The sequence below is a fragment of the Dermatophagoides pteronyssinus genome, unplaced genomic scaffold (genome assembly GCF_027571235.1).
Source record: "Dermatophagoides pteronyssinus isolate colony J.1.1.1.1 unplaced genomic scaffold, Derpt_VIB-CSIC_2022.12 sq0008, whole genome shotgun sequence".
NCBI lineage: Eukaryota > Metazoa > Arthropoda > Arachnida > Sarcoptiformes > Pyroglyphidae > Dermatophagoides > Dermatophagoides pteronyssinus.
Genome location: NW_027461532.1, coordinates 313,805 through 338,622, shown reverse-complemented (window position 1 = coordinate 338,622; position 24,818 = coordinate 313,805). Strand labels below are relative to the sequence as shown.

Sequence of the window (24,818 nt, the reverse complement as noted above, 5' to 3'; positions counted from 1 at the left end):
TGTTTTGATTCGAAAGAATATATTTCCGTTAATGATAATGATGATGATGATGGTTAATTCAAAGTTAATAACGATAATTTCAATGATGATAATGATGCAAATTATCGATGCACATCATTCAGTAATTCATCCTAAAGGTTGATTGATTGATTGTTTCGAGGATATTTTTATAATTTTTGTTTTGTTTTGTTTTTTGCTTTTTGTTTTTTGATTTCATAGGAAATTCATTCATCTATGATGAAAGATCAATATCAAAATTGGTTGATAATTTTGATTTTAAACGTATTCCGCAATCATCAACGAACTCACAATCCTCATTATCATCATCAACAACATTGTATCCAAAATCAATAAATGATAAAATAAAATCCGTTGTAAATCTTGTTGCTAGTCCATCAAATGAACATTCATCATCATCAACAGCTAATGATGATGATGATCAACCTTTTTATCAAAAAGTGATACCAAAATTAACCAGAATAATATTCAATACAAAACCATCAATATTGAATAATGATGAAACAACTATTGTACAATATCGTAGTCCAATCATGCAGCAACAACAACAAAAACCTGCATCTGATTATCAACCACCACCACCACCACCGCCAACTGTACCGACAATAAGATTGAATCACCGAACATCACCAATATCATATCCTCATCATCATCATCGTTCATCACCATCAACGATTGCCAAACGAATGATTAAACCAAAATCGATACAATTATTAACCAATCTACCACCATCATCACAACAACAATGGAAACCATTAAAACCATCGACGGCAATTAAATCGAAACATCCAAATCATAAACAACAATTATCGATTCAAACACCAACAACAAAAACAACAACACAATCACCACGTGAAACATATATGACATTATCATTTGAAGAACCGAAAATTAATTTATCAAATGAACCACGTTATCATCCGGCATCTCGTCTACAACAACAACAACAACGTAATGGTCGTAATGTAAAAGAACCATTACCATCATTGATGAATAAACGTAATGTACAACAACAACAACAACAAAGACAACAAGGTCGTCGTTCAACAACAACAACAATACCTAATAGTAAAGTAAGGTCATATCATCAACAATCATATCGTACGGATTCACCTGTGTCGAAAGAATCAAATGAAATACCACCAACACAACAACAACGAACATTATTATCATCATCATCAGCAACAGGATCGTTCAAATCAAGACATCAATCATCAGATACATCATCATCAACACCACCACAATCATCAATGACATTATCATTTCATGATCCAATTGGTGGTTCGTTGATGCGATCATCACAATCATCATCATCATCGATGAAACTAAATAAACCAACATCAACATCGTCATTATCATCAATCGATTTAATTGATGATCAACAACAACAGCAACAACAACCATTTGATTGGCAAAAATCAATAACAAAATATGCAAAAGAATTTGGTTTTGAAACACCATTCTGGAATCAACAACAATCATCATCAGATTCATTTCTTTCGAATAATGATGATAATGATGATGATTATGATGATCGTGGTAATAATCATGGTAGAAATATGAATAACGACCATGGTACCAGTGATCATTATTCAAAACAATCAAGTATTAGTTCATTAACATATGCTAATGAGGATGATGATAATGAAGATGCTGATGATGCTAATGGTAATATGGATTATAATCGATTTAAAACTGGAAAATTTTCGATACAAAACGATGATTCAAATGATAGCCAACAGCTAATAACATTATCAAATTATCCAATACCTGAAGATTTATTTTCATCCAAAACAAATGCTCATCAAAATCATCATCATCATCATCATGATATTGTTGGTGGTCATCATGAATTATCGTCATCGCCACAACAACAACAACAACCATTCAAAGATGAAATTGATAATTTATTAAATCAATTTTATGGACATGGACAACAACAACAACATCGTCATTAAATTGCCAATCATCATTGCATCATTATCATTGCATCAAATGTCCATTATTATTGAATATTGATAATTTTTGTTTTGTTAATTAAAAAATTAATTAGTTAATTAATTAATTAATTTTAAAACAAAAGATAAAAAACAAAAAACAAAAATGGATTGAAAGGTTTGATTGACAATTAACCAACGCTACGCTTATCATGTTGAAAAGCAATGCTTTTCTGAACTAAACTGAACTGATTGAACAAAAACTAAACTAAGCTTTCAGTCTACGTGTACAGAAGACTGCAGTCAGTGATGACCTAGTTTTGTTTCTTCATCCATAGACAAGTCGGTTATTTTCATTTGAATTTACCCGCAACACACGCTAGATATTCGGGTAATCGGTTATTAGGTCGATTATTTGAACCCTACCGAACCTAAAATTTAACCGCCAACAACAATTTTATTGGCCACCCACATCCGCCTTCAATCCAAAAAAATAACCCGACCATTTTTAACCCGGTCTTTTTTCCCGTCTAAAACATGATTGGGTTACCTTCGTATTGTAACCATCCCTTTCGATACACCACCGCCTGCAAAACACCCTCATTCAATTAGTATAAAACTATAACCAGGTTACCTCTTTTTTTTTTTTTGGTTTGCTTGTTTTCTCCCTTTCATTCGAACCCACACACCCGTACAATGAATGAGGGTTATGTAATAACCACACAAGATGTAAAAAAATAGACATAATATATGTGGAGGGTATTGAAACTATTATTTGTCCTAGTTAAAGTTCATGATCTTTGATTCACCTTTATTTGACCTCGTTTGGCCTTCGTTGTTGATGATGATGACCTAAGAAAGCCTTGAAGTATGTACATATTGTACTTATACGTACGGGTGTGTGATATCTTTGACAATGATTATTGTTTGGTTGGTTGGGGTTTGTTGGCTGATGATGGGGTTGGGTTATATTCACCATTCATTATTCATTGAAGTATTATACAAGGACAACAACAACAATTGGTATATATGTGGTGGTTGGAAAAAAAAGAAACGAGGTCAGGTCATCCTTGAAAATTCAAAATTGATGATGTTTGAAAAGCGAGAGAGAGAGAGAGAGAGAGAGAGAGAGAGAGAGAGAGAGAGAGAAGTGAAAAAAAAACTCAAAACTCAAAAGTACTTGAGCTTTGGATCATCCAATGATCAAATGATGATTATGATGATTATAATGGTTGATGACAATCGATTTTTTGGTAACAAGAAAAAAACAAACAAACAAAAACAAAATTGATTATTGTAATTAAATCATATGATCATTGCATTATTTTTTAAATTTTGATTATGATCAACAAAAAAAATCATACAGATAGAAATCGTAGAATTATTGCATCCAGAAAATTAAAAAAAAAATTCAATAGAATCCTTTTTGGAATGGAAAAAACAAAAATTATGATTTTCAATAATTATTATAATTACAAATAAACGATGATGACGATGATGATGATGATTTTGTCTTGAAATAAAAAGTACAGATTAATAATGAAAACGAAATTATAATTTATAATGATAATAATGATGATTATCATTCAGGAGATTATAATCATTAATCATTCATCGATATCGTTATTATTATATTTCATTAACATTCGAATTCGAATGTTTTTTTTTGAATTCGAATGATTCGAATCGATAGTATCGGATGGATGGATGGATAGATGGACGACTCTAAAGAGGAAGGTCGAATGTTGTTTATGTTGAGTTGAGAAATTTTTTCAAAATTTTTGTTTGTTTTTCAATTTGAAAATTTGAAAACGGTGAGTGCTGTTGTCAATGTTTTTTCTTTTTGTCGTTGTCGTTGTGATTGTCATTAATCGTTAACGTTTTCAAATTGAAATCCAGTTTTTTTATTTCATTTAGTTTCTGCTACGACGACGACAACGACAACAACAACATGTACACTGAAATCAAGCAAAAAACAACAAACAACGACGATGGATCAATATCGAATCAAAACGTAAAACGTAATTCATTCATTTGTTTGCCATCATCATTTTTGAATCGCAGGATTTCGTTGAAATTCAAGATTGAAGATTGAAAAAACTACGGTGAAAAATGAATAAATTAGCGTCATTGTTTCTGTTTATCGCTACGATTTCATCGATCGATTGTGAATTATGTGCACGTTTAGGTCGACATATTCTTCAACATCAATGTGTTTTAACACCTGAAGGTACTGAAGGACCATATTATTTACCATATCATTTGGTTCGAAGTGATATACGTGAAAATCGTCCTGGGTTACAATTTAAATTAAAATTTAAAGTTACTGATATTACTAAATGTGAACCAATGAAAAATGTAACCATTGATATTTGGCAAGCTGATGCATTAGGTACATATTCTTCGTATACAAAAAATCTACCAACAACAGTACCAAAATCCGTACTACATGCTGTTCCAACTGATAATACAACATTTTTACGTGGCGTACAAATTACCGATGATAATGGTGAAGTTGAATTTATGACTGTTTTTCCCGGTAAGTTTCCCGCAATCTCTTCTTTGTTTCTAAAAATTCTTCTTTACTTTTTCCCCCATTCAATTCAAAGGACAATATGCATTTCGTACACCACATATACATTTACAAGCACATGTAAATGGTACAACCGTTCATGTAGCACAATTATATTTTGAAAATTCCCTAAATAATCGTATGGCAAGATTAACACCATATAAACAACGTGTTAATAAAGAAATCCGTAATGAAGATGATTATATATTTCGTCGTGATAATGGTGATGCAACAATTATACATAATATTAAGCCATTGGATGGTAAACGTTTATCCAGAGGTTTGAATGGTGAAATGATTATCGGTATCGATCCATCGCATGAATCATCATCAGCATTACATGGCCGTCAAGAATGAAAAGCAAAAAATCGTTGATGGTGGCGGAAATTGGAAAAACAGAGCAAAGATTTTTTTTATTGATCATTTTGTTGACATGAAGAAACCAGAAAGAGAGAAAACCTCGAACAGCCAGGATTATAATTGTTTGACAATTATCCTTCCCTTTCATTCAACTATCATTACAAATCGTTTGAGTAGCCATGAACAAGTCTTTTCAAATTAATCTTTAGAAACTACAAATATCCTTGTTGTCTTTGTCAACGTAAACAATATTTCACAATAAAGCAAAACAAAACACAGAAAAAAGATTTTCAAGTTTTTTTTAATTTTTCTTTCGAAACAAAATTACAAAAAAAAAGAGAGCAAAAGTGAGGCGGGAAATAATAAATATTTGAAAAAATTTTAAAATCTGAAATTTCAAACTGTCGACGATAGATGGCGACGGCGTGACCGGATTATATTTTTTTGTTCCAAATTCCAAATTCGAACGTTTTTTTCTTTTTAACGTTCGAATGTTGATTGTTTACGTCGTTCGATTATACGTCATTTAATTTTATCCAACATACCATCCACATCAAATTTTGGTATCGATATTTCGGGTATTGATAAATCTTTTTTCATTTCTTTTTCATCACCATAACCGTTTTCATTGTTATCACCACCACCACCACTAGTACCACCATATTCATCATGACCACCGACAGATGATTTTGTATGTTCAGCTAAACCATCATGAACATTCATAATTTCTTTTTCTAAACCTTTACCAAAATCCATATTTTTAACAGGTATATCTACACTAAATTTAATTGAATCATTTTCTTTTTCTTTTTTCTTCATTATAGGTGCTGGTGGCTGATGATGATAAGTAATAATCTGCCGTTTCATTGGTGGTTGATAATGATCAAATTTAAAACCATCATCATGATCATTGAATCGATTATATAATTTTGGACGTTCATGTTCATAATATGATTTAGATATTTTTGGAAAATGTTGTTCATGATAAACATAGCTACGTGGAATTGGATGATATGTTTCGGTTTTATAGCCAAAACTTTTTGGTGGTCCTATTTCGAGTCGAAGCGAAGGGAAAAATCATTAATCAATCATGATGATCAGAAGAACAGAAAGAAAAAAAGAGAAAAACTCACCATAATAACCATTGACAAACATAAATTGAATAACAACATTTATAAATGTAAATGTAAACACCAATAACGATGATGATAATGATGCCGAATATAAAGTCATCTTTAAAAGATTTTTTGGAAGGATTTCACCTTTAATTCAATCAAATTTTATCTATTTTTGTTGTTGTTGTTCGACGAAAACATCAAAAATTCAAAGAAATCAACCAAAAACGAAATTTCAATTTGAAACAAAATCTTAAATATAGCCTGGTATTTTATAGTAAGCTTTTTCTTTCGAAAAGAGTGAGAGAAAAAAAATCTAGTTCAAGATCAACATCGACTACTATATCCGGTATCGGCCCTGAATCCATTCGTTTTTGTTTTTTGTTTACGAAATTCAATTTTAACACCGGGGTCAACAATACAACAAAATGTATCAATTTTAAGCCAACAAGCAACAAACGAAAACAAAACAAAAAAATTACCTTCACTAAAAATTGATTATTGAGACACACATTTTTATTATCATTTTTATTTTTTTGGTTTAGAAAAATTATCCAGGTGCATTAGTTTTTAGTTTTGTAAAAAAAAATTATCATTTTTTTAATTGTTTCATGCAACACAAAATAGCCAGAGAAAAAAAATTAGATTTAGCAAAACACAGTGAAAAAATGAAGAAAAAGATTTCAAAATCAGATTCAAGCCAAAACGAACAAAAAAAAAAAATTGAAATATGTTTCAAAGTTGGTAAATGATTATTATGATTATGTGATTATTATTACAAATGCAGTTATTTTTTACATTGATTTTTTTTTTTGTAAAATCATTTTTACTTGTTGTTACAAAATCCAATTTAGCTTGTAGGCATTTTTGATGTCAAAATAAAATTTTACTCAAATAAAAAAAAACATTCGAATTCGAATGTTTTTCGAATGCGTGATACGTATTTTGTGAATTTTGTGTGGTGCACGTCTTTTGTGAATGTGTGTGTGTGTGTGTGTGATGTTTCTGGATCAATAATTTGAATTTCTGGATCGATAATTTGATTTTTTTTTTTTTTTTTGGTTTTTTTGAATTTTATTGTGATTTTTTTTTCTTTGTTTTGGCACTGATGTACAAAAATTTTTTTTGTTTATTTGAAAGAAATGATGAAAATAAAAAAAAGAAGAAACCATTTTTGGTTGCGAGAATAATAAAAAAATTCATAATAATGATGGTGATGTGTATTTGCATGATGCTTCTTGATCCGTTGTTTGCCCATAATTCGGTCATCATTATCGTCATCTTTGACGACTTTATCGACTATTTCGACCATAATCATCATCATCACACACTTGGGAATCGATATACAATAATGTTATTATTGTCAATGATGTCGATGATAATAATAATGATTCCCTGGAGGCAGTTTAAGTTAATATAGTCGATATATTTGATAATAATGTTTTTGATTCGATTATTATTTGCGATTCGTGATTTTCATTTTTTTTTTCGTCGCTTTTGTTGTTCAATAATGTTGGCCAAGAAAATATTTAAAATTTGGTTGCTGTTGTTGTTGACCATTTGGTGATGTTACCATTTGTTGTTGTTTTGTTGGTTGTTGTTGTTGACCATTTCTTTGATCAAATTGACCAAAATAATAACCAAATTGTTGTTGTGAATTTAGTTGATTTGAATCCTGAATTGTTGTTGTTGTTGGACTAATTAATTGTAATTGCTGTGGTGGCATATGACCAATCGGTGTTATCAAACCAGTTGGTGTTGATGGTGTTAATAATGATGATGATGGCTGTAATGGTAATTGTAATGATGGATGCGGTTGATATAAACCAGATTTTGATCCAGAATAATAATGATTGTAATGATGATGTGGATGACGATGATGATGATGATGATTAACACCGATGGCTGCTTGAGCTGTATAACATGATTGACGATATGATTGACGTGATAATATTCCAGCGCCACCACCACCATTCATTATGGTTGAATCAATCGCGGTCGTTGCTGTCGTTGATGGCTGCGGTGTGGCCGCAGGTAATGCTGTTGATGATGATGATGATGATGATGATGGAGGCAATGGTGGTGGTTGTAAATAGAAAAAACCACTACCTGCATTTTTCGGTGGCTGTTGTAATAATAATTTTGTTAATATAGTCGATGATTGTAATGATTGTATGGCCGTAGGATCTGTTTGGAGTGAAAAAAATCAAATAAATCAAAAATCAAAAATCAAGAAATTAATAAAATCAAGAAATTCTATGAATTGATGAAGCATAAAGAGTAGAAATAGTGGAAAAAAAGTTTTTGGATATGAAGGAATCATTATCAGATGAAAATAGTCGATCTAACCAAGTAGAAAAAATATTTTACTTTCATAAAATTATTATGGATGATGCTAAACAGCTTGCCAACATTAAATAACATTACGAATAAGCTTATGGCCAACGCAGAATTCTATAGATGATTCGATGAATGCGCATCATTAATCTTGATTGTAAATTAATTTGCTTCCCTTGCTTTGCCTTCCATATTTTTACTTTTACTTTTTACTTTTTGAAAAGATCAAAAAAAAATCGACCGATGATGATAATGATTTTTACATTAACGTTGGTTAGTTTATCTCCGTAGAGCGAAACAACCAGAAAAAATAATCAAGTTAAGCCCATCAAGTCGAAATAGTCGACCGATAAGAAAAGAAAAAAAATTCTTTTCGAAAATATGAAATGAAAATATTCTTTATTAATATTTTCAACCAAAAAAAACAACAGAATTTTATGTTTCGGAAAAAAAACATTTCTTTTTTTGTCTGTTTTGCTATTTTAATCCTAAATGTCATAGTTGTGTGTAGATAGGTAAGTAAGTAATGTCATAGGTTTTGCTAAATGATGATAATTCAATTCAGTTTTTTGTTTGTTATCTTGCAGAGAAACTAATCCAGCTATACCAATGTTGTTGTTTACTGGAAATATTTTCCATTTTTTTTTTTTTTTTGTTTTTGTTGGAAAAAGTTTGTCCGAATCGGTTGGGGTCGAAATGGTCATCGTAATCATCATAAAATAATAAATGTTTTTTTTGTAAACGCAACACAGAATCTGATATAAAAAATTCCATTTTTTTCGATCACAGATAAAGAATATTCTGTGTCTTTCCTACTATGTTTGAATGTGTGTGGGGAAGGGGGGGTTAAAATAGTCGAAATATTCGAACATGATATTTTTTTGATTGACCAAAGAAGGAATTGGGAAAAGAAAACAGTAACAGAATCGAAGAATTCCAGATGTTATTTGTTTCTATTTGATTATTATTATTATTAGAATAATAACCAACAACAACAACAACAACAACAACAACAACAACAACAACAAAGATCGATATAAATGTTTATTGGATAATCATAATGATTATGTGGTAAATATCCTCGTTGTTGATGATGATGATCATCATCATCATTTGTAATTCTAATCACTGTTTTCATATCGAAAACATAACGAAAATGTCATTTTAACCGAGAAAATTTCCCGAATTTTTTTTCCAGGAACTTTTTTTGGCTTTCTTTTTCGAAAAACTTACTAAAATTATGTCAACTAAAAAATGACATGTTTGAAAATTTTCAAAGGTATTTCACATAATAATCATTATCCGGGAATCACATTATTCTTTGAGACACAAACTACGACAACAACAACAACAACAACGGGAACGTCGACCCAGAATAACTAATCACTAGGCGTTGGCGTGAATTGAGAGAGAGAAAGAGAAACAAACAAAATTCTTGGTTCACAAAAAGAGAATTTTCACACAGAATATTTCATTGATTATGGTGATGATGATCATTGTTCCAGATTTTTGTGTGTGTTTTTTTGCAATGAATTCTGTCTTTGCTCAGATATTCTGGAACCAATGAGAATATCTATTCAACTTTTGTTCAAAGAACTTGATTTAATTTTCAAATTTGTCAACCCAGAACTTTATATGGACCAAAGTGTAAGTGGAAATAGAAAAAGTGAGAAAAATGAGAAAAATGTGAAATACCAAATGGGTAAAAATAGAAACATTTATTAAAATAACATAATCTTTGTGTCTTTACAGTTGGAAATTTTTTCAATAAATTTTTGAACAACCGAACAGAATTTAATGTCTATTTGCTTGTTTGTGTGGAAATAGTCGACCAAAAAAAAAAATAGTTGAAAATCCAAGCGAAAAATTAATTAATTATTTTTTTCATTATTAAAAACGGAAAAATAAAGTTTCAAATGAAATTTTTGTTATTGCCAAAACCAAAAAAAAAATTTCATTTTCACATCACATCACATCCAATAAACATCCCGCTGCTTCCTGATCTTTTGTCCAACAACTCTTTCATTCATTCATTTCATTAAACTTTTTTTGAGAAATTATATTTCTGAAGGGGGGAAATAATCGGAAATTTCCCAGAAATATCAGTGTTTTGGAAAGAATTTTTTTTTCTTGCAAGTTGTTAAGCTGTGATGATCAAAAATGATGCCTAAATCGAAAGAAAGTATCAAATATTTGTCAAATTATGTTACATCTCATAATGATTGATCGGATCGCATTGATGATGCCGCATCAATTTTTTTTCTTGTTTCATCGTTTTGTTCACTTCACTTATCATTCATTCATTCACTATTCTAACCTTATTGGTTCTGTCTATAATAATCGATAATAATAAGGTTAATTAAATAATGGATTTATATGTGAAAAAAAAGAAAAGAAAAATGATTGATCGATCGATCAATCATTTTCTGATCATCATCATCATTGAACACAATGATGATAATAGAGGGAGAGAGAGAGAGAGAAAATAACATCATTTTCCTTCAGCAAAAAAAAAATTGATCCAAATGGATCGATTTGTAACCATCATAGTTATCATCATCATCGATTGTTGTTGTAGTCATTAAATTGTCCAAATTTTAAAGGTAGATCCTGAAAAAAACTAAAAAAAAAACAAGATTGACATATGGTCATCGTTGTCTTTTTTCCCCTTTCGTCTCATCCACTCCCACCCCCACCATTTCTATCAAGAGCGACGTTGATGGTGATGAGGAAAATGTTAAAAAACATTTTTGGGTGTGGATAGCCATCATCATCATCATTTTTTCATTCAGAAATACGAAATTCTTCATGCCAATCAGCTTTCAATCTAGATAACGGGGCTGACATTTTAATGTTTTTTTTTCTAGTTTTCGTACGTCATCATTAATTTTGATGATCAAATTTACATAATAAAAAATTTAGTTTTTTTAAACTAAAAAAACTGAAAAAAGATTGATCTAAAAATAGATTTTTTTGTTTCAAATGATGGTCATTATGGATATCGATAGTTATGCACAAAAAAACAAACAATCGATAGTTTCCGCCTTCTCTTATTATTATTTTTTTACTGAACGATCCTTATCCGAGATTGATATTTACAAAACAAAATTATTATTATCCATTCAATCATTATTTACAACTGAAAAAAAATGAATGAATTTTGACATTACAATCATCATCATCATCATCGTCGTCGTCGTTATTAAAAATAGATCTCAATTTCAGTCGGTTGGTCGGCTTAAAATAAATAAAAAAAAGTTTCCGCCGTTTTGTTTTGTTTGTTTTTACTGTTTTGTTTTTCATTTGATAAATCATAAGGATATGAATCCATTTATTTAACTTTCCTGGAAAGTTTCTCACAGGGTACTTTTACCAAAATATATAGAAATAGAAACAATAAAGGGTTTTACAAACTTACACAATTTGAAGTAATTTAAATTTTTGTTGAATTTCTTTTGTTTTCGTTTGGTCGGATTGGTTTTGGTTTGGTTGATAAAGGAAGATAAAGAAGGAAAAGAAAATATTGAATGAATGAATGGAACGTTAGATAAGGAAGCCATTCATAAATAACGAAAGCAAAACAAAGAAGCCTGCTAATTCTTTTTTCTATTTGTTTGTTTCTGGTGAATGAATTTTTCTTTGGTAATATCATCGTTAATCCGGTGAAAGAGCCAAAAAGCAAGACAAAACAAAAAACAAGAAGCCAAAAAACAAAGAAAGAAGCCAAAAATATCACTTTTTTTGCAGCTACAGAACAAAGCAAATCTTAACTAACTTAAATTCAATTGAATTTGTGAGAAAATCAAGGAAATAAAGCCATACAACATCAGTGAAAGCAGCAGCAAAAAATAGATAACACAGACACAAAGCGACACTTACCGTTTGGCGACATAATCGGCTGTTGTTGTTGTTGTTTGATCATATTAGAAATTCCTGAATTTCGTTCCTGTTTTGTTTTCAATTGATGATATGATGATGATAATGGTAATGGCAGTGCACGTTGTTTATGAACAGGATCCGATGATGTTGATGTTGATGATTGTGATGATGTCGACGATGAAGAATGATTAGAATTATTTTCACTAATTGGACTAGTTTTCATATCGTTATCATCATCTTTTGATGATAATGTTGTTGTTGTTGTTGTTGTTGTTGCGGTTGTTGTTGTTGTTGTTGTTGTTGTTGTTATATTTGTTGTTGTTGTCGATGATGATGATGATGTAAATATTGTAGATAAATTTGAATAATTTGGATCATCATCATCGTCGTCGTCGATGTCGTTAACGAAATTATCACCATGATCGTTGTTTTTATCTAAAAATTGTTGTTGTTGTTGTTGTTGATAATTAAATACAGTCGAAATAGCATTATTACTAAAACTATTTGATAATGTTGATCGTGTTTGTTGACCACTACAGCTATTTTGACCTTGTTGACCATTCATTGCTGTCAATGTAGTCGATGTTGTACCAATACCTTCTGGACTTGTTGTTAATGATGTATCCGTACCATTATTCTGTTGATGATTATTGAATTTTTGATATAAATTATAATATGTAGCCGATGTTAATGAACTATTATTATTCGATGATGGTATCGATGATAATAATCGATTGTTATTATCGATTATACCGTTCGATATATGATATGCATATGATGATTGTTTATTATTACGATGTTTAAGGTGATGGTGATTTTGATGATTTATGGATGCCATTTGACCAGATATTGAACCACTTTTTAAATTTAAAAATGAATGTTGACCACCAACACCACCAATACCACAATAAATTGATGGTGATGAACCTAATGATGATAATTGATCTAAAACACCTGTTACAGCTAAAACATTATGACCATCATCATCATCATCATTATCACCACCGGAACCATCATTTTGATGATTATTATGATGACTAAAATGACCATGACTATTTCGACCACCAACAGCAGCTAATTGTCTACCTTTTGGTACAAACATTATCATAAAAATCATTGTTGCATTTGCAACAATACCAAATGCAGTAAAACCATCACGATAATGTGGTGTACTTGTCATTGTACCGGTTATCCATACAAACCAAACAAATATTTGCAGTATGGATACGATACCTAAAAATAATGCTTCACCATGATTTTCACGATAACCACGTATACGAAATGTCATTATTGATAGAATGGCTAAATTGGGTAGAAATAGAACGGAAAAGAAAAACGAAAATTTAATTTTACGAATCAAAAAACATTCGATTCTATTTCTACACACACACGTGACCACTTTATTAAATTAGACTAAATTGAATAATGAAAAAAGTGGAAAATAGTTACTACTTACCAATTAATAATATGATATATGATAATGACCAAAGTAAATTTTGTGTAGAATGATCACAACGATAAACTGCCTGGCCAAAACCATCCCAATAATCAATAATTAATGTTGACCGTTGATTTAATAACCATTGTATATCGATAGCAATTTGTGTTGAAATAATAAAAAATAATAATAATGCCTGATATTCAGCACTAAGATAACAACCTTGATGTAATGATAATAAAAATATTGTTTTCACTAATAATGATGCATAAACAATTGAAAAACTTATGCCAAAACCTAAACGTATCATTGTACAACTTAACCATGTTGGTTTTGGTACGAATGTTAGGCCCATTGCTGATGAAAGAAATAGACCGAATAATAACATTTGTCCTAAAAATAAATGTCGTCTTGATGGACATGTTCTGTTGAAATAGGAGAAAAAGAATAAAGTAAATTAGATAAATAAATAAAGAGTTTTATCATTTTGTAAAAGTAAATGAAAAAATCAATCAATATTGATCGATATCGATTTTATTAATCGACAGTAAATTACAATTTAATTCAATTAAAAATGACAAATGTCAAAAAGAAATATGAAACATCTATTTCTACCCAAAGTGTAGTGTACAATAAAACAGGGAAAATTTCCTGAAAACGTTATCTTTTTATTATTATTTAATTTTGATTGATTAGCTTTGAAAAACAAACAAGTAACAAGACAATTTTCTTTTAACTACTAATAGCAACTTCAATCAATCAATCAATCAATCAATTCATTGTTTATTGAACTAATGTCAAGAGAAACTTTCCAGAGAAACTTTTCAAGAAAAAAAAGGAAAAACTTACCGACAAGCTCGATAAATAACAAAACATTCAAATGCCAAAATAACCAACATATTTAATGTTGATAATGCAATAATTGGTGCAACCCATTGTTCATCTTTTAATTCAAATTTAAATTGTTGTTGCTTTTGTAATTGTAAATTTGATGTTTTATTAAATAAATAATTGTAATTTTTATCATTATTATTATAGATGGAAGTATTTGATGTGAAAATAGTCGCCGAAGATGATGATGATGATTGAATCATATCCGAACCAAACAATAAAATTGATGATTCTGTTTGATTTGTTTCCATCAACGATGATGATGATGATGATGAACGTTTGGGTGGAATATAAACAGGCCTTAACCATTGTGAATAATCATCATTTTGATGTGGATCTTCAGGTAGCCTATGATTATTATCATCATTTTGTTGATTTTGATTAATCATTATATTTGGCAGTTGATATTTTAAAGCAGTGATATTATCATCATTGGGCGTTAACAATGATAAACTATGCTGTTGTTGACGATTATTGATGGTCATCATCTTCGACGATGATGATAATGTTGATGATGGTTGACGATGTAGACTAGAATTTTCATTTTTAATAGTTTTATTATTTTGGAAATTAAATTTTTTTGAATAAAATTTTTCAACCTGAAAATCCGATAATTTATCTTGAGCATAAAAATATTCTGTTGGCAATATCGATTGTATCGATTGTGATGATGATGAATTCGATAGTGATGATAATGATAATTTCGATTGTATCGATGATGAATTCGATAGTGATATTGATTGACTATCATTGGCCATCACCATCATCATCATCATCGTAGACATTATCATTAAGAATAGAAAATTCATTTGTTGTCGTTTAACACTTTGAAATCTGTTTGTCGTTGATGATAATGTTTTCATTTTTGTTGTTGTTGTTGATGGCCAACATTTATTAACCACCATTGTTAACCATTCATTACCACGATTATCATTATTATCATTGGAAGTCATTATTGTCGAAGTAGATTTTCTTGATTTAACACATTTTCGCCATGATTGATTATAAAGACATTGTTGTTGCTGTTGTTGATGATATTTTATCATCGAAGTTGTTAATGATGATGACGATGAACAATGATGATGATAACAAATGGTCATTTCATCATCATCATTATCATCAGCAGTATTTTTGTTGATTATTATTGAATTCATTATTTTGTTATCATCGAAAATCTCCTGATGATAATGATTTTGCTTTTTTCAGTTCGCTTGGTTGGTTTTGGTTTTGATTTTTTTTTTTGGCTATAAATAAAAATTAACGGAAAAAAAGAGATGATAATAACCATGATTGTAAAAATAGCCGCCACACACACGCATATGTATAACGGGTTAATGATTAATAGATAATATCATTTGGTTTTTTTTAAGGCAGTCGATGGGGGAAAAACCATCTATTGGTTCAAAGTGTTAAATCTGTTGGATTTTGTAAAGGGGAAAAAAATGGAAATTTTTTTTTCTGATTTTGAAGTTTTTTTCCCGTAAAAACAACTATACAAACATATTGTTGATTTTGCTGTTTGAGTTGAAATAGCGGAGGGTGTTTGTTTGTTTGGTTTCTCTGTTCCTGAAACAAAATTTCAGATTTTCTTTTACACATTTAAACAAACAATAGCATCATCCGCATCGAATAAAGCCAAACAAAAAACAAAAAAAACTTTCAAGCATCCATTTCAAAAGAATCATTCAAAAACACACAGCAAAGATTATAACGAAGCAGCCAGAATTCATAATAATAATAATAATCAATATAATCGATCCAAAAAGAATATTCTTTTGAGGAACATCATAGAGAGAATTCTCAATTACCCAATGAATGAATGAATTTGGAAATCATCACAGAATTTACTCGACAATTTTCATCCACATTTGAGTCTCATTTTTTTTATCAAATTGCAAATAACACAGTCACTGTGTTTATAGAACAAATTATGATTGTTTGAGAATGTCGTTTTTTGGATCGTTTTTTTTATAAACCAAAAAATACTCTTATCTTACTGAATCCATATTCTCCAGATTCTGAAAATGAACAACAACAACAACAACAATACTTTTTCCCATTGTTAGATCAATTTATTTTTTATTTCTTCTTGATGATGAATAGATGCAATAAAGCGTAAGAATAGTGAGAAGAAGAAACAGAAGACGAAAATACACAGAATTTGAATATTGCACATGCGCGAAAGAATATTCCATAGAATTTGCTGTTGTCTTTTTGTCAAAAATTTTTTTCCTGTAAATCAAACAACAGAATTAATTTGAAAAAATTTAAATTTTTGTAACCAATTTTTTTTGGAATCTAACAGCCAAAAACAACAAAAAACGACAAGAGTCAAAATAGTCGAAAAGATATTCTCAATGGACCCTTTTTCAAAACACAGAAACGAAAATGAAATATTCAGAATGGCAAGCATCAATGTCGACTTTTAAATTAATATTTTGTTGAATAAATAAAGAAATCTTTTGGGAATTAAAAATTCCACCAATTTAATGGAAAAGTTTTCCGTAAAGTTTCTTGTTTTGGCCAAGTAAACGATAAAAATGGACACACACACAGCAAAGAGCAAAAAAACATTTTAAAATTTTTTTTGTTTTCAATCTTTCTACCAAAAATGATGCCTTTGTGTAAACGTAAAGTGTTTATAACAACATCATCATCGTAATCACAAAATTTAATTTAATTCAATTTAATCTTCTTTTCATTTACGAAAACAAAAGAACGAAATTTACGAACATGCAAGTGAAAAGAGCAGTAACTGGTCAGTAATTTTCGGTAGTAGTTATTGTTTTCCTTCAACGGTAAGAGATAACAACAGAATTCTTTCCAAAAAAAAACATCATTTAACGACTACGATGTGCTTTTTTATTATCATCGTTTAATCTCACATCATAATCATCGTTTTTTGTTTTCAGTTGCTAAAAAGTAATGAAAGCAAAAAGATAAAACATTTGATTACAATGTGACAAAAATTGAATCGTTTTTTTCAAGCGAATTGGTCCCATAAGAATGCCTCAAATTCAATTCAATTCAAATTGAGGAATAGTTTTGGAGAAATTTTCTTCCGAAAACTTTTTTTCTAGTTTTTCAGGAACATTTTCACCCACCTACACACACGTACTTTTGATAGATCAATGGATTAAGAATCCCGTGATGATGATAATGAAGCAAATTGAGAAAAAACTTCCTTGATGTTCAATTGGGAAATCATCATAATGATGATGGATGAATCAAGAAAGTTTCTTTTCTTCTAGGAATTTTGGTTTCCGAAAAAATTCTTTTTTTTGGAATTAAATCAACCTCGGTGAAAAGAATAATGATTTTTGATTATGCAGAATCCAGAATCCTTTTTCAATGTCAGAACATGAAAATTGCTTTTTCACTTTTGATTCTTTGTTCCTGGAACCATTATGTAACAAGAATCATTGAAAAAACAAATTCCTTTTTTTGGGTTACCCCGAAACGACGAAAGGATTAAATCAATGAAATTCAAGCAAGTTTTTGCATAAACAGAGACTATAATTAATCAAAAAGACGACTATATAGACCTTTATGTTTTTTTTAAAAAAAAAGGTTATTCATGATACTAATGTCGAAATAGTGATGATGTTATTTATTTGTTCGGAATTTTTTGTTTTCTCTGGCTGAATAATTTGTCTTGTTTATCATCATCATCATCATCATCATCACCACACTGCCATTATCATGATGCTAGAAGGAAGAAATTAATTAACACTAACGCAGCACACACACACAAAACAAAAAAAAACAATTAAACCAAAACAAAATAAAAACAAGAAAAATTTGATGATGCAAAAAGATTATTATTAAATATTAATTATTTTGCCTCGTGGAAAACAAAAATCAGTGAAAACAAAAAAAGGATGCGGAAAATGAGTGAAGGGAAAAAGCACATGAGTGAATTCTGCTGCTGCTGCTGCTACCCGAATTACATTTGAAAACATTTAGCGAAAACTAACGAATTCTACGGAACCATTCTTTTGGCTATCCATTCGATAGATGTGTGTGTATGTTTGCAGAATCGATTCTGACGAAACAAATTGATTTTCCTAATTGATTTCGATATATAATCGATAGTGTAACAGCAACAGCAAAAAACGTACGTACACTGTGTGTGTGTGAGAGAGAGATTAATATTTACACAGAATTGATCGTGATCATTGAAAATGATAATCATTCAATCTAATTATATAACGATAAAAAAAAATTTTTTGTGTTTTTTTCCCATTGGTTTTTTACTAATTCAATTCGGATAGGGTCGAAATAGTCGAATTGATACAATTCAATTTAATCAATCAAACTAAAGTTGGATATGGTTGAATGGAATCATCCAAAGAATTCATCATCATCATCATCATTTTCCTCCCTTGTATATTATTTATGGTATTTTTTTTTCCATTTCATATTCGGAAAAAAAAGAAAATACATTTTTGGAATCTGGAATTATATCTGTTTTCGGAAACATTTCCATCCAACACACACACACTAGTTATTTGTCATGTCATACACAAACACACTTAGTGTATGTATTTTTTTTTGTTGTAATAAGTGTCGACAAACTTTATGTTTGTGTGTTTGATTTATGGATGATCAACGAATATAATAAATAATAACAACAAGAGTAACAACAACAACAACAACAACAACAGCAAGAATATTCCCATAAAGATTTCTGTTTCAAAATTGAAAAGTAACGTAGAGGAAAAGAATTGATGGAGAGAGAGAGAGAGAGAGAAGAAATTACAATGACGATAATCATTGTTGGAATGTCGGATGTTAATAAGTTTTTCTTTTTTCATTTTTCAATTGGGGAGGAAAAGGAAAAGTATCAAATTAATCATCAAAAGAATCTTTTCGGAAAGATTTTTTCTTTTTTCGAAACTTTTTTCACAAAAAAAGACCTGACATTGTTTTTTTGTTTCCTTAAAAACTTTAACATTTTCTTTTTTGACAAAAACGTGCATCCATAAAAAAAAACAAAAAAAAAATCAAAATCGTTACAACAACAACTTGAAAAAAGTTTCAAGAAAAAAAAAGATAAACACAGATAACCAAAACGATGAAAACGATAAACACACACAGCACACACTTATCAATCACTGACAACTAAGAAAGCAAAAAAAAGTAATCAGAGTCAAAGTTTTACTCCCTATTTCACGTAGCAGACAGAATCAAGAATCCAGAATTGTGTTCGCAGTGAATGATCATCACATCAGGATGATTCTAATGCAGAATATTTAAGAAGATTAGTATCTCATGTAAAAGAGAGAGAGAGAGAGAGAGAGAGAGAGAGAGAGAGAGAGAGAGAGAGAGAGAGAGAGAGAGAGAGAGAGAGAGAGAGAGAGAGAGAGAGAGAGAGAGAGAGAGAGAGAGAGAGAGAGAAATGCAAATTGCTTTTGGGATGTTTCTTTTTTTTGTTGTTGAAAAATTGGTTTCCTCGAATCCAGAATCCAGAATCCATTCATGCATACATCACACATTACCAAATACCAAACTAATTCAAAAATAGTAGTAGCTATCTACTACTTTCAATTACTACTACTATTGTAATGGTTGTTTGTTTGTTTGAAAAAGTCATCAACCCGAAATATTTTTTTTACCCGAAAAAAAAGAAGAAATCATCAACGGATGCCGTTTGTGATACACACGTGTCACACATCGTCATCATCATTATAATAATGGGCATAAGAATTTTAATATCCAGGATGAAAAAGAATTGTCACCAGAAGGAAATAATTTCTGGTTAGTTTTTTTTTTGCTTTATAAAATTGATGCGACATGTAACAATCTTATCAACAAATTCTGTTACATTTGATTCCTGAAAAGAGAGAGAAACTAGTAAAATACAACCAAAAATGACCATTATGATAATTATTTACTTCCTTTTTCAATTTTGTCAAACTGGAAAACTTAGCTAAAATCGATATTTGATGGTGGACAAAAGTGGTGGACATTTTGGTCGAAAAAAAAATCAACCCATCATCACCATCAACTGGAAAAAACAATTTTGGAACATCATTCTTAAAAAAGTAAAAAGTTAAAAGTTAAAGATAATGTCAGGAAGAAAAGAAAGTAGAATGAAAATTTTCATATAGTTATCATTAAGATGATGATGATTTGACTTATAATGACTTTTGAAGAACATAGACAAAAGAAAAAAACCTATTATCTTTCTGTTCAAGTATGTTAAAATAGTCGATAGTAGATGTCGAAAAAATCGATTATTTACCAATTTTGAAAGGAAGAAGAAGAATGATTATTTTATTCAGACCAGACCAGAAAAAACTCTAAACACCCTGTACGTGAATAAGTACTGCTACATAGTACAGGGTGTTTGACAAAAATTGATTTTAGTTTTTAGCACTTTTTTCTTTGTTTTGTTTTGAAAATTGAAAACAAAATTTTCCCAAAAAAATCAATATCTTTTCATACATAACAACAAAAGACCAAGAGAGGGAGAGAAACAAACAGATGTCGTCAATTTTTGGTAAAATTGAAATCAATTTGCGGTATTTGATTTTTTCAATTTTGTTCTTTGTTTGAACCAGAATTATTGTTAAAACACGCAGAGAGAATCAAATTCTGGATTCTCTTGTGTGTGTGTGTGTGTGTTCGGAAAACAAAACAATGAACGTGTCTAGAATCATATCGATTACATCGATCATTTTTGATTGGTGATTTTGTTTTTTGTTTCTCAATTTCACAATTTAATTTCGTGATTTTTTTTGTTGTTGGTTTTTGTTGATATAATTTTCGCAAAAAAAACTGATAATAATAATTTCTGGTTGTTAAATAATTAATAAATTTTTTTAAAAGAAAAAAGTTTTTTTTCTGTTAAAATTTTTTTATTTATTTCAATTTCATAAATTACACAAAAAAAATGTTTTCAGTAGAAACTTTCAGTTTTTCTTTCCCAATATCTCTCTCCTCTGCATTGGTTGTTGGTATGCAATGATTTATCATACTTAGCAGCAACCAACCAGCAGCCAACAACTGAAACACAGAAAAGAAGAATTTCACACAAGTAAGAGAGAGAGAGAATACAGAATCACAAACAGAAGCTGAAACAAATCAAAAATTCTGGTCCAAAACGAAAAACCCAAAACTAGAGAAAAAAAAGGAATCTTTATCTACAATTGGTCCAAACGAACGAACGAACGAATGGAAAAAAATATGATGAACCAGATGGTCGGGATGCCAACAGAATTCATATCTCTCTCCCTCTCGTTCGCTCATATCACGACCTAAGAATCAAGAATCAAGAATATCCACCATCACGGGTAAAAAAAAAAATCACACAGAATAGAAAACAGAAAAAAAACAAACATTGTAAATACGTGAACATAAACACAAATGATGATTATATAATAATTCAGCATCATCATCATTTTAATATTTTAGACAAACATATCATCCAGCCAGTCAGCCACCCAAACAACGAGAAAATGATTCAAACGAAAAATTGATTTTTATTTTCCCTTGTTTATCCCAGTACAAACAGTGTTTCAGATTTCCCTCGAAAAAAGCGAAAGAAATTATTAAAATACAGAATTGAAAAGAATTGTTTGTGTGGGATAGATTAGTAAGTGTGTTACCTAGCATTAAATAACAGAATTGTAAGGGAGAAAAAAGATATGAAAATGAAAATATGAAATATCTATACATAGAAAGAGAAAACGTGATTGAAAATAACAAGGAAGATTAGTGCAAAAAGACAAACGAATAAAGAACGATTCTGACACAAGACAACTTTTCATTTTTCTCAATAGATTCTCTCTAAAGTTTTTAAATAAAGATAAATGATCATCATCATCAGACACACAGAAGAAGTATAAAGTATAAAGTTTAAGGTTAATGGTTTTTTCCAAATGTTTTACAATGATGCTATTTTTTTCATTTAATTTTCAGTTTTTTCTACATATTTTTATGTGTGGCAAATTCCTTAGCCACGTGGCTAAAATCATTTTGTTTTTAATAATGAAAAACGATGCTAATGAATAATTTAAACGAATTTCTGTCGAAAATTAATTTCGTTTCACTTCATTTTAGATATTCAAATCATGAATACTTTTTCCACTGAACAAAAACCAAAAGAAACAAAAATTTGATTGACATCTGATCATTTGATTGGTTACGGTTAGTGTGGTTATTTCAATTTTGGTTTATTTTTAGAAAACTGATGATGTTATACATAACGATAATCAGCAGAAGCAGCAGAAATAAACAAGGATCTTTGATGATCCTTTATGTTCGTTGTCAAAAATCAAAAATCAAAAAACCAGAAAAAAATGAATCAAAAAACTCTTTTAAAATTCAAAAATAATTTTTCAATTTCAATTTTCTCTTTCCAAATCTGACCTCAAAATGTTTGTTTTCATTCAATTCAAATCACACAAAAATAAACCTAATGATGATAATAATGATTTACAAATTAACCAGGTCGCGATATATTAGTTAAATTTGGATATCGTTATCTGTGAATGATCCATCATTATCAAATTTTGATGATGATCCTAATTGATTAGGATATTTTTCACGCTTTCAAATTTTATTAATATCAAAAAATGACCATTTTTCTGTAATTAAATCAAATTTTTGTTCAATGTTTGATTACGAAAAAAGTATCAGATTTCATCAGACGATGATGATGATGTTTGGTCAACAACTTTTTTCCGTAAAAAACAAACAAACGACCATTATTATGTAATAAATATTTCATGTAGGATGATGTCCATGGTGTAGACATAATTTGATCAAAAAAATGAATGAAAATTTCAGACAAAAAATTTCCAAATATGAAAATTTTTTGGCAATTTTTTTGTTGTTTGTCCAAAGTCAGATTTGGATAATAATCAAAAAATGTAATGGTGATGATGTAATTATTCATCACGATCAATAAAAAAAAATATATCGATACTATCGATACTATCGATAATTACCATCATTACACAATAATTATCGAATGATTTATTCAGAACACATAAACAAACACCGAATATGGTCTATAATTTCCTTGTAATTAATCTTTGTTTGTTTGTTTTTGTTTAATCAAAAAAAAGAAAAGTTAATTTACAGGAAATGTTGTTCTGGAACTGATTGAAAACAAGGTGATTGATATCGATGGACAATGTCCACACTGTGTAGATCAATGATAATGATGGTCATTATTCAATATGCTTGTTATGATTAGTGGCCACGAAACTATCATTATTTTCATTATCAATAATCAAGAAAACAAAACAAAAAAAGGAAAGGAAATGTTTCGAAAGTTTTAGGACAGGCCTTAGGGTCATCCATTAATATCATTATCTTCATCAACAGCCTTAGCGAAACAAAAACTATGTTTTTTAATTTCCCAAAACAAAAAATTCATTTCAAAACCTCAAATCAACAATCAACAATCATCAAATCAGCCAACCAACTAATCATTGTCTGTTGTTGATGATAATCATCAAAAGTTCGGGTAGGTGTGTTGTGTGTGTGTGTGTAGGACAAAGAACAAGGGCATAAAAGAGTTCAATTTAATTTCTTAATGAAAAACATGAAATGAAATGAATGAATTTCATTTGCGTGATCCAAAATTTACATTTTTTTTTCTGTTGTTGTTGTTGTTGTTGTTGAACAAATTAACCAACAACAACAACAACAATTGAAAATTACAACATGAACTTTCATTATTATGTTGAACTTCTGATTTGTTTGATGAAAGTTATCAAGAAAGAAAAGAAAATTTCATGATCAAACTTACCTTTATAGTTTTTTTTGATGATAATGATGATAATTAGAAAAATGAATGTTTTCTTTGGATATTTGGACTATTTTGACTATTTACACACAATCAGCTTGGATTTGATTGGATTCCGGTATCATTGGTTTGTTAAAATAGGAAAAAACCCTTATCCGATGGCTTTGATCACAATTTGAAAAAAAATTCACATTTTCACAATGGAGAAATGAAATTTGTCAACACAGAAAAACCTGCCAAGAATTTAACCCGTCGTTGTTACCGAATTTCGGAAAAATCAATGTTTGAATGAACCACAAAAAATTTTCATTGGATTCGTTGAACGATCGAAGAAGAAGAAGATGGTTTCATTCAAAAGACAATCTCGAAATAGCCAAACTAACAAACAAAACAAAACAAAAAAACGAAAAGAACAAACCGAACAACGAAACAGACAGAAAACGACGCTTGCGTTCCAATTCAATTCAATTTCTCTTTCTTTCTTCGTCTTCAAATCACTCTCACCATT

The 24,818-nt window shown here is 29.7% G+C and overlaps 4 protein-coding genes across 6 annotated transcripts; 2 read left to right on the top strand and 2 right to left on the bottom strand.

Moving 5' to 3' along the window:
- Window positions 1-21: 21 nt before the first annotated feature.
- Window positions 22-2,052, top strand: LOC113794065 (uncharacterized). The gene is made up of 2 exons (XM_027344150.2): window positions 22-137; window positions 220-2,052. The coding sequence occupies exons 1-2, from the start codon at window positions 32-34 to the stop codon at window positions 1,974-1,976; spliced, it is 1,863 nt and encodes a 620-aa protein (XP_027199951.2). The 5' UTR covers window positions 22-31; the 3' UTR covers window positions 1,977-2,052.
- A 1,842-nt stretch (window positions 2,053-3,894) lies between these two features.
- Window positions 3,895-5,172, top strand: LOC113794103 (uncharacterized). Its single transcript, XM_027344189.2, has 2 exons — window positions 3,895-4,494; window positions 4,565-5,172. The coding sequence occupies exons 1-2, from the start codon at window positions 4,068-4,070 to the stop codon at window positions 4,882-4,884; spliced, it is 747 nt and encodes a 248-aa protein (XP_027199990.2). The 5' UTR covers window positions 3,895-4,067; the 3' UTR covers window positions 4,885-5,172.
- LOC113794074 (uncharacterized) lies at window positions 5,170-6,227 on the bottom strand. The gene is made up of 2 exons (XM_027344159.2): window positions 6,021-6,227; window positions 5,170-5,936 (listed from the first exon to the last, which is right to left on the bottom strand). Exons 1-2 carry the CDS (start codon window positions 6,118-6,120, stop codon window positions 5,410-5,412), a joined length of 627 nt encoding a protein of 208 aa, XP_027199960.2. The 5' UTR covers window positions 6,121-6,227; the 3' UTR covers window positions 5,170-5,409.
- An 813-nt stretch (window positions 6,228-7,040) lies between these two features.
- On the bottom strand, window positions 7,041-24,811 carry LOC113794075 (uncharacterized). 3 transcript variants are annotated; one of them, XM_075821024.1, is made up of 5 exons: window positions 24,314-24,726; window positions 14,506-15,791; window positions 13,675-14,081; window positions 12,219-13,520; window positions 7,041-8,189 (listed from the first exon to the last, which is right to left on the bottom strand). In XM_075821024.1, exons 2-5 carry the CDS (start codon window positions 15,699-15,701, stop codon window positions 7,507-7,509), a joined length of 3,588 nt encoding a protein of 1,195 aa, XP_075677139.1. In that variant the 5' UTR covers window positions 15,702-15,791; window positions 24,314-24,726; the 3' UTR covers window positions 7,041-7,506. The 3 variants fall into 3 exon arrangements, with proteins under 3 accessions (XP_075677139.1, XP_075677140.1, XP_075677141.1); XM_075821025.1 differs by lacking the exon at window positions 24,314-24,726 and having other exon boundaries at window positions 14,506-15,078; window positions 15,147-15,271; XM_075821026.1 differs by lacking the exon at window positions 7,041-8,189 and adding an exon at window positions 11,739-11,791 and having other exon boundaries at window positions 24,314-24,811.
- Window positions 24,812-24,818: the final 7 nt, after the last annotated feature.